This window comes from Kryptolebias marmoratus, linkage group LG17 (assembly GCF_001649575.2).
Source record: "Kryptolebias marmoratus isolate JLee-2015 linkage group LG17, ASM164957v2, whole genome shotgun sequence".
NCBI lineage: Eukaryota > Metazoa > Chordata > Actinopteri > Cyprinodontiformes > Rivulidae > Kryptolebias > Kryptolebias marmoratus.
Window position 1 is genome coordinate 10,265,445 of NC_051446.1, and position 10,737 is coordinate 10,276,181.

Sequence of the window (10,737 nt, forward strand, 5' to 3'; positions counted from 1 at the left end):
AAAAAAAAAAAAAAAAAAATCAAACTGCCAGGTCTCAACATCTGCCGAGCTCAGATTTTGTCTCGACACGAAGCCCTTTGCTGCGTCGTGTTCTCCTCCGGTCTCTGCGGAAAATGAAACCTGGAGCTAACATCTGAGCTTCGAGACGAACAGAATAAAAGGCCTCGGGTTGAGAATGGCGACTCTCCAGCAGTGCCGAGCGTTGCCTTTTAAGCGAGTCTTTCATTAACTAATCTATACGCAAACGATGGCGCCCTATATTTATATCGACTTCGGTCTCAAATCCATTGAGTCTGAGAGAAGCACTTTACTCTGGCTTTTTCCTCCCCTGAGAGCTGGAATGAAAGATTCCAGAAAGCGCAGAGCTCTGAACATGCCACCAACATGAAGGATGCACTGTGTGACGGCACACACGCCGCAGCGGAGGACAGAGATGGGTGGGAAGACCTTGAAAAGTGTCAAACCGCCCAGCAGCGCTGGAGTTGGATCTCTGTGCACAGCTGCACTCTGTAAGAACTCCAACTCATCACTTTGTAGGCATGTTTTTCTTCATGGAAACAATCCTTATGACCACAGATATAAGCAGAAACATGTACTTAAAAAGAGCAAAAGGTGGCAACTAGAGGAAGGCCAATTAACTGGTCGGTCAATTCATCGGCTGATACTTAACTCATTTTTTTTAGGGTGAGGGTGAGGAGGAGGCCCAGGGGAAGACCCAGGACACGATGGAGGGACTATGTTTCTCAGCTGGCCTGGGAACGCCTTGTGATTCCTCCGGAGGAGCTGGCCTAAGTGGCTGGGGAGAGGGAAGTCTGGGCCTCTCTGCTTAGGCTGCTACCCCGCGACCCGACCCTGGATAAGCGGAAGAAGTTGGATGGATGGATATTTAGGGATGCATTCCCACCAGCCCTGTTTAGTCCGCTTTAATCGAACTTCAGCTCGTTTGCCTAGAATGTCTGGATCGTTTGGGGAGGTGTGAACGCGCAAACGAACTTTGATGCGGACTAAAGAAAAAGCGAACTCTGCGCCGCCTAAAAACCTCGGTCTCGGTTCGGTTGAAGTGAACTCTGATGCGGTTTGAATGCATATGTGAACGCAAGCGGACTGGAGACCGCTCCAAAAGCAGGAAGTGGACTACAGCACAGGGCCTCCTGGGCAAATACAACCAAAACAAACGCGCGTCTCTACCACTAGAGGGAGAAATGCCTCGCGGTCAGACGTTGAAATCGTAAAACCGCTCAAATTTGACGCCACTCCATTTTCATTTCCCTTTCCAGCAGAAGGAAGTCACGCTCAGTGTCTTCTTCTGAGGTTTTTGTGTTGTTTCCTTCAGTAGTTTTCGGTGCAGCTCCACCACAGGCAAGGCGAGGGAACGGGTTGCTCAAAGGGTTTGGCTCGATTGACTGTGAATGCGAACCACAGCAGCTGAAAATGGAACAAATGTTGCATTTTTGGTCCCCAATCGAACCGTCAGGTGTGAACGCAGCCTTAATCTGCGTGTCTGCGTGTACGTAGATAAAGCAGGAACAAAGATCCAGCAGCAGCTGCTATAGTCAGCGCACTATTTTGGTCTTTTGTTTGTTTGGTTTTTTTTTTTAAAACGAGAATGCTATTCTATGTATTTCTTCAAGTGGCCAAGTTCTTCAAGTTCAGATACATTCACCCCCTTTGTCATGATGAGGCTTACAAGCTGGAGCGTAAATGCAATTGTAATTTAATTATAGGTAATGGATCTTTACAAATAAATTATATTATTCTAGTTCTTATATATACATATATATTTACAAAACTTAAAAGTGGTGTGTGCATGTGTATAGCAATCACACTCCAAAGTCAATACTTTGTTGTGCCATCTTCAGCAGTGATTATGCGGTGAGTCCATGTGCTCGGTACGGTTCTTTTTACAAATATTTATCTGGTTCTCCTTAAACCACAGGAGTGTATCTTCAGCAGAGTGTTTAAGGTCTGTCCTGCTGGAAAGGTGGAACTTCCGTCCCCGTCTCAAATCTCAGGGAGACTCAAAACGAGTGTCTCTTTTGGCAGGTTTGCTTGTGGCGGCAGAATTTCCTAATAATAGATTTAATAGGGGTCTGTGGGATCTGTACTTCCCCGCAAGTTTGTCTCTGACCTGCGGGGGAAGAGTTCCTTGGTCTTCGCAACTGCTCACAGGTGGATCTTTCAACTAAATATGTGGCGGCTGAACATAATGGTTGGGTCGTCAAAGCAAAGGGGGTGAACACTTATGCACTTATCTCTTTTCAGGTTTTTTTGACTTTTAGAATTATTTTTAAAGAGTTGTCCCCAACTCTTAAATTGTTCCAAGGTGTGAGTGAGAGAGTGAATGGTTGTTTGTCTCGTTTGTCTCTATGTGTCCCTGTGATGGACTGGAGACCTGTCCAGGGTGTCCCCCGCCTCTCACACAGTGACTGCTGGAGATAGGCACCAGCTCCCCGCGACCCAGAAAGGAAAAAACGGGTAAAGAAAAATGGATGGATGGACAGAAGTTACCCCTATTCAGCTTCAATAATCTGGAGTGTTCTGTAAAAACCATGGGGGTGAATACTTTTCTAACCCTTTATACTTCATTGGTTGAAGGCAAACCAATGAAGTATAAAGTGTCAAAATTTCACCCTATCTAAAAAATGAAGCAATATGCTTACGCAGGACTGAACATTCAACAAGAAAATCCTGCCGCTAGTGGTGTTTGCTTCTATTTCTTTCCTCAGCAAAAAAAAAACTGAGTTTTAAAGGTTCCTCCAACCATTAAGCACAGAATTAGCACCGCTAAAGTCAAACCAGAATCCCCCCCAAACTAAAAAAAACTAGCAAAAAAAACAAAAATCAAAAAGAATTTCAAAATAGTGCTGCCATTCTTTAGTGCTGAACAATTGTTTAAGAACAATCAAAGCCTTTTTTTCCTCAGATCTCCCCTCAGTGAAACAGCATCTGGAGACTTTGAATGGATAAATTAAACTGGCCTCTACAGGACCGACCGTGGTACATAACACACCCGTCAGACAACTGTCAGAGTGATCCAAATCCAAAGGACGAATTCCCCGGACACAACGATCCTGAGTACATGTGTGTAGATTTGGAGCACAGGTGGGGTTTTCACAAAGGGGTCCTCTATGGCCTTCACCTGTGACCCCCTGACCTTGAAATCAATAGAGATCATCCTGGACCCAGGCGGTGTCCATATCTCATCATTTAGAGCTTGGACAGGAAATTCTCCCCAGGCAGATGGACAGACGGCATACGTCTTAGGATGGGCGTATTAATTTTTTTTTTTTTTTTTTACTGAATTAAGTTATTAATTTTACATTAACGGTTAAAGAAAATTAATGACAAATCATAGATTATAGAATTAACTCTAAAAATTATCATAAATTTTAGAGTACACTCTGGAAGCTTTGGACGCAACCCCATGTTGCTTAGTGTTTTGTTTTGTTTTTCTATTATGTAAATCTGAATATGGTGCAGTGGTTAGAGTCACCGCCTCCCAGTTTGCATGTTCGACTCCAGCCCATGTGCAGTGTATATTGTATATTCTCTTTGTGCAGATGTGGGTTTACGGGTACTCTGGTTTCCTCCCACAGACCTAAAACGGGCATCTTAGGTTCATCTGTAACTCTAAAATTCTCCCTAGGTGTAAATGGTTGTTTGTCTCATTTGTCTCTATGTGTCAATGGGATGGACTTGCGACCTGTCCAGGGTGTCCCCCGCCCCCGCCTCTTGCACAATGACTGCTGGAGAAAGGCACCAGCTCCCCCTGAATGGAAAAGCGAGTAAAGAAAACGGATGGATGTGCATGGATATATCAGAATGTATCATCCAGTAACAGAACATTTTTAGTTGCTGGTATTTACGCCTAATTCAGGTAAGAAACGTTTTGAAGATTTCAGGCTGCTCTGTCCCTGTGGGAAAATTACCCACGTTGTTCAGCAAACACTCGCAACGCCTTCATTCAAATCCTGGAGCCGTCCAGATTGGGTCTGTTTGACGCAAATGTTGAACTCGGTGGCCCGAAATGCATCTTTTATGTTTGTGCTACAAAAAGTTGGCGAGACAAGAAAGCAAGCCAACGTGACAGCTGAAATGAAAGAGGTGGGTTAATCGTGCAACTTTAAGTTATAACATTTCTACAACCCAAATGCAGTTTGACACCAAAACACAAAGTTGTACAACATAAACGTAGCAGTTCAATCTGAACTCACAATTAAAATGAAACATTCCTAATCAGCTGCGAACCAAAGCCGAGTCCACATCCATTAATCACCTCGCCGATGCCTTTATTCCCAACTAATGAGCTACATGGGGGCCAAATACGCAGGTGACATTCAAATCCCCCTCGAGGCCAAGCCCTTCAGTCCGTGTTGCAATTAGGTTGCACCGTCTTGCGTAAGAGCTCGTGGCTCTGCCGCTCTTGACGAAGCGTCTTACGAAACCATCAGTGCGTCTCAGTCAGGTCTGTGAACGCCCGTAAGCACGTAACGCGTAACCCCCCCCCACACACACACATTCAAACACACACATAAGACACCGTTAGAAGCGAGTGCTACGAATGCTGGCGTGCTCTGTTAGCGTGGAGGATGCTCCACGGTTGTTTGCCGCGATTTAACCGCAAAAAAGGAGAAGAGGTCGCTAAAAGGCGCCGGGAAAACAAACAACAACAACAACAACAAAAAAAACTGCTTCCCATACAAATCCCGGGCCGTACCTAGGTTGTGCCGCTTGTTCTTGGCGTGCTCGTGGATGTGTTTTTTGGCAAAGCAGGCGAAGAAGACACAGTAGAGGCAGGAGTGGAGTCTGTTGAGGTGGGCGCCGCACATGTGACAGATGCACGACTTGGCCTGAAAGAGGAGCAGAGTCGAGGGGGACGGGTAGGTGGGTGGGTGAGGGGGGGAGAGACAAAAAGGAAAACACAATGAGAGGATTGTTTTATAAGCGGCACATGTCAACGCTTCGGGCGTACCTGCTTTGTTTGTTACAGAGCGGCAGGTTATATTCACTGAAGAAGAGCTCGCTCGAAAAATGACAGCAAGTCTCCTGACGTGCACTTTGTGGAGAACGGCCCGCACTCACGTTCTTGTGGGAGCAGCACCGTACCTCTGGTGCGCGTTCCGTTTACAATCAGAACTCAGAACTTGTTCGGCCAGCGGAGTGCGTATCCTATCTATTTCGTTATCATATCATATTCAGAAACTGAGAGAAAAATAAAGGCTTTGCTGCAGGGCGTCCATCTTGTTTCCGACTCGAGCGGGAGAACTGGAGTGGGAAGTCACGTCCCCTCCGACCTCCCAGTTACGAGCTCCGATTGTAAACGGAACGCAGCACACGCACATTAAAAACAACTAGCTGTACGAGTGATTGCATGTGAAAAACAACTGAAAGATCGAATATTAAAAGTTAAAGTCACAGAGTTTCCTTGTTAAAGTTAGGAGTAGCAGCCAAATTGAAATCCTAACTGGGGGTAGTCGGAGTTGCTCCCACTTTCCGACTGGGATGTCGGAACGCACCATTCCTTTGGATTAAAATGAAGCGTTTTAAAGGCATTTATTGTTATATCAGGGGCTTAGGAACCCTACAAATCTTGACAGTACTATCATAAATGAGTCCCAGCTGAACTTTTCACTGCTCTGACAAGCAGGTAAGTCATTTGAAGACGCACTTGTCTGACACTTCGTGAGCAGGCCTTCATTAAACAGGTGTTTCACGATGACTCGTAGTTGATCGCTACAGGGATCGGACTGTTTTTTTGTTGACGGGAACATGACGAATCAGTGTGTAGCTGCTCACTGCAGCGGCACAGCAGACGATGCAGGAGGGTAGAACCCGTGAATCCAACTCAGCTGCTGGAGGGCTGCAGGTGAGGACGCAGCCGCCCGCCTGACAAGAGGCGAGAGGCGCCCAAACACACGGGTGAGAGGAAACCGAGGAGAGTGCCCGGTCCTGGGAACGGCCTCCTACATCTACTCAGGGACAGCAAAGAAGGATTTCTGTTCCGTAACTGCTTTTTTTTTTTTTTTCCTGGATTAACGGTTCGCCGCAGGTCGCAGAGTTTGCGGTCTCTACAGCCAAGGCTCTAACCACCGAGCAGAGCAAGGACACGCCTCGGGGGACCTCTGCCACGTTCAGGGTTTATGAAATTGACTACTTGTTTTTATTTACATTTTCCACCACATCCCCACTTGGTCACAGTTGAGGTTATATTCCTAATGAGTGAGAACAAACTGATAGCTGGTAGTCGGTTCCGCGGTCTTGTAATTTTGAGGTTGCAGGTTCGAGCCCGGGTGCGGCAGGAAGGGCATCCGGCGTAAAAAAAACAGTTGCCAAAGCGTTCGTGCAATTTTGCTCGCTGTGTCGACCCTAGAAGGAGGGAGAAGCCGAAAGAAATCCCTTACTTCCTTAGCTGTATTTAAGTGAAATTATATTATTCTCGTTGCTTCTTTTTCAGTTATCTGGTGCTCTAAAAGATGACGTCAGATTCCTCGAGTCAATGTGCGAGATTCAGAAAACGGGATCTGTGTGTGAGTTATTAACAGCACCTGTTTGATATTCCCGGCGGGAGGGGGGAAAGGGAAGGCGGGGTTATCGTAACAGCAGGTGTGGAGCTGGTATGCCGGTGAGGCAGCATGAAGACGGAGAGGTGAGAAGGAAAGAGTCAGCCTTTCAGCTCATTAACATTTTTTTTTACTTCTTAGTTCAAGTCAGATATTCGCCGCTCCATGTTTAGATGCTTAAACAGATCACAAATAAGAAGAGAGGGATAAACATGGATCCGGATCAAGTTTTTTAATGTCTGTGTCTGCCCGTCCGGTGAGCATCGCCGTATGGAAGCATCTGCTTGGCTGCAGCTCTCCCATGATGCAACTGGTCGGTGGAGATCAGAACCACCGGCAGGATGTCCAGGGGAAGAAAGCGGCTGAACCGACGACCGGCTCGTCGGCGTCCCAAGGCTCGTCGGTGAACGTTCCGAAGCAAAGCGCCGGCTCGCGTTGTGCGAAGGCCGGGTTCCGCAGCGGAGCTACAGACGGGCTCCACCGAGTCCCTCATCCCTGGACGCACCTCTACAGCTGATTAACTTTTGGAGACAATCTGAGTTAAGATGGCCGCCACAGGTAATCAAACTCACAAAACCTAAAAATAGCTATAACTCCGTAGCTGAGAGTCCTCCCCATCACGTACTCTAAGCACCAGCAGATCACATGGTGTCTTTGTTTAAAACGTTTGCGCTGCAGGCGGCGGGCGATCGGCATTCCTTCAAGGAATGCTGCTTTAATATATAATTTCTTTTTTTTTAAACGAAAGTTTCAGTTAGACATTATTTCCTGCAGCTGCAGTATGACAGACTGCAAACTTCGTAAGACCGTGGAGTTTGTGATAATCTGGACTAAAGTCTAATTTCTTTTTTTTAAATTGCAAAAACGTGGCACAGTGGAACAGCGGTTCAAGCTGTCGTCTCCCAGCAAGAAGGCCGCAGGTTCGCTTCACGACCCGGGGCCTCTCTGGGTGGAGTTTACATGTTCTCCCTGTGCTCATGTGGGTTTACGCTGAGTACAGACCAAAAACATGCATCTTAGGTTCATTGGTAACTCTTAAAATGTCCCTATGTGAGAATGGTTGTTTGTCTCGTGTCCCAGTGATGGACTTACGACCTGTCCAGGGTGTCCCCCCAGCTCCAGATCAGGAACAATGGATGTAGCTCTACGGCCATTTTTGTGCTGGCTGTGGCGGCCGTCTGGAATTGGGTTGACTCCAAAAAGGTTCATCGGTTGTGGATGATGTGCATGTCCTTTTTTCTTTTTCTTTTACGAATGCGCCAACACAGGAACGTGCAGGCAGACAAAGGGGGTGTCAGCGAGCCCCAGCCCCCTCCCACCCCCACCTCCAGCCAGCCTCATGGAGCAGCAGCAGGAGAGGCGGCGAGCTGAGCAGTCGATCGAAGGAGGGGACCCCCGGTGTCAGTACGCATCCATCCATCCCTCCACCCTGGAGCGCCGCTTCCCACGGAGAACAGCAGTGTTTACTGGGTGCTCCCAGAGGAAGAGCAGAACCACACACACACACACACACACACACACACTGCAGATGCAGTAAACATGCAAATATTACTGCATCTGAAGCCTGTGCTGTGAATGATTCTCAGCTGCTACCACGCAGAGTTTCAGCTTTATGGCTCTAAATCTGACTAAGGTACAGCTGCTTTGCGTTTGATAAAGTCAATTAGCTGCAGCGGCCATTTTTAGTTGGGGGCAACTACAGAAGTTAATCAGTTGTAGATGTGCATCCAGTGATCATTCTCAGGGAGTTCCATTGAAATCCGTCCGCTGCTTGGCGAGATATTTTCCTAACAGACAAATAAGGTTGAGTGCACCTATTCATGCCACGGTTTTACCCAAAGATGCTGCGCTCACAATATGCGTCAAGGACGATGCTCAGCTACTACCACGCCAAATTTGAGCCCAGTAGCTGCAAAATCGACTGGGTTATAGCGATTTACGTGTTTCCTAAGACCGGCTGGCTATGGCGGCCATCTTGAATCGGGTTAACTCCAAAACCTAATCACTTGTACTTGCACATCGGTTGACTGCCGTCTGCAAGTTTCATTAAAATCCGTCCACTGGTTCGTAAGATATTTTGCTAACAGACAGAGTTGATGGAACACCGTTTTTAAACGCGGACACGAGCGCTATCAAAGTCAGCGCTCGGGGCAGGAGCTGGTGCTCAGCCTCAGCCACTACCACGCCGAGTTCTAGCTCGACGTGCGCGAAACTGAGCCCAGCTGCAGTTTGCTGTGATCGCGCTGCTGCGGCGGCCATCTTGAATCAGGCTGACCCCAAAAGTTGATCGGTTGAGGATGCGCGTCCAGTGATGGTTTTAATTAAAACCTTCCTGAGCAATTCGTGAGACATTTTACCAACACACACACACACATACACATAAAGAACCATTATCGGCGGGCGATAACGACGCCCCCCTCTCACAGACGAGGAAAGCCCCCCTGAGCCCGCTGCTGGGAGGAAGTGGAGCCACAGCAGCCAGGCGGATGCAGATCGCCTCTCTGGGCGTGATGCGGCGGCTGCAGCTCAGGGTGTGATGCTTCACTCCCGTCTGTGGACGGCCTGTACTCGTGTCCACGCTGTCTCACTGTCACATATGAAGCATGAACGCCTTTATGTATGCATTACGTTTTTTTTGTTTTTGTTGTTGGAAGGGCGGGGGACTGTGACTGTCCAAGCCTCACAAACACAAACCGGACTCCCCCTTTTCCTCCCCCTCACACACACACACACACACACAAAACACTCGTCCCTCCTCCCCTCCCGCTGCCGACACTTGTTACCTTGCGTTTTCTGGTCTCGGGCGACCCGCTCCACACGAAGCACTGATAAATAAGCCTCAGGTTCTGTTTCCAGTTGTCCACTTTGAAGCCGTTCACATGAGGACAGCCCGCGGGACTCATGGCAGTCACAACATCCGGCTTTCCTGTCCCCTCCGAGCGATGAAAGCCTGTTCAAAACGCACACGGCCGCCGCCTGGTCCAAACGTGCTTTTTTTTCTTTTTTCTTCCCCTCTCCTCCTTTGGGCTAACTCGCCAGGTTATCGTTATCGTAGTACGGCTGCTGCGTTCGGGCTAACTAACTGGACATGTCCTGGTGTCGGTGGGTGAGACACGCGCAGCAGCAAACATTCAACACTAATTGCACGACGAGTCCGTTTTTGGAGACGAATACCGTTGGCGCATTAAAGTCCAGCATCGCCCGGCACATGCGGTTCATCAAATTTGCTAAATGACATAATATTAGCACGCTGGCTAAAGTTGGTTAGCATTGGAATTTCAACTGTAGCTTATACGGTGAGCGTCAACACCCACCCCTTTCATGCCGGCGGACCAATCAGAGCCCGGAGGCTGGCGTGATTGGCGTGTGCCAAAATTCGTTCTTTTTTTTCTTCCTCTTTCAGCTTAAGTCCCGCCCCCACAAAACGAGTACTGCGTCATGATTGGTGGCTTTTCTCCTGCTACAGCAGTGGCTGCACACCATTTGTAGCCCGGCTGACAAAGCGGCTGGCTGGGCAGGCGGAGTTTGCACTCTATTTCAAGCGACTTATCCGCTGAATGCCCCTCTCAGGGGTTGTCATCCGTTCATGACATAATGAACTTATATCGCGCTGACAGGTCGTCCATGATTTTGAGATGACGCCTACTTCCGCTGGCAAACTCTTCTGTGTCCACCTTCCCCGCTCATCTTCGTTTCCAAACGGGTCTCCGCCCGGCCGATTGAAAAGGAACGCGCCCACTGCAAACCACATCCGCTCGTGTTCGGGATGTTCATTCGCTGAAGCAGAAATCAGCTTCGAAGCATCAAACGTCTTATGTTACAACAGTACACAACCACTCAAGCACACCCCACAGAGGAACAACCGAGAGGAATATTCTTAAACAATTTATTAACAGATCCACAATCGCACTGCTCAAGCTCCCAAATAACATGACAGTTTGGTTTCGTGTGTCGACTCCACTGCCTGCAACAACAAGCTGTCAAAACAGTTTTCTGTACAGTGCACTAGCGACCTCTAGTGGATCTGACCTAAAACCAAAAATGAACAAACAAACAAAAAAAAAAAGGTGCACCATTGTGTTTGACTTCCCCACAGTGCCGAGCTTGATCAAAAGTATGTCCATTTGTACAGTTTTGCAATTGATGGTATTTACATTCTAGCCAAGAAGAGGGAGAA

At 47.9% G+C, this 10,737-nt stretch overlaps 1 protein-coding gene across 1 annotated transcript in view; it reads right to left on the minus strand.

Moving 5' to 3' along the window:
• The window catches only part of usp22 (ubiquitin specific peptidase 22), a 20,386-nt gene extending 10,505 nt beyond the window's left edge, over positions 1–9,881 (minus strand). Inside the window, exons 1-2 of the mRNA XM_017416054.3 lie at positions 9,344–9,881; positions 4,718–4,850 (exon numbers count right to left, since the gene is read on the minus strand). Coding sequence (XP_017271543.1) covers positions 4,718–4,850; positions 9,344–9,463 — 253 coding nt within the window. The 5' untranslated portion in view covers positions 9,464–9,881. The remainder of the gene's footprint in view (positions 1–4,717; positions 4,851–9,343) is intronic.
• Positions 9,882–10,737: the final 856 nt, after the last annotated feature.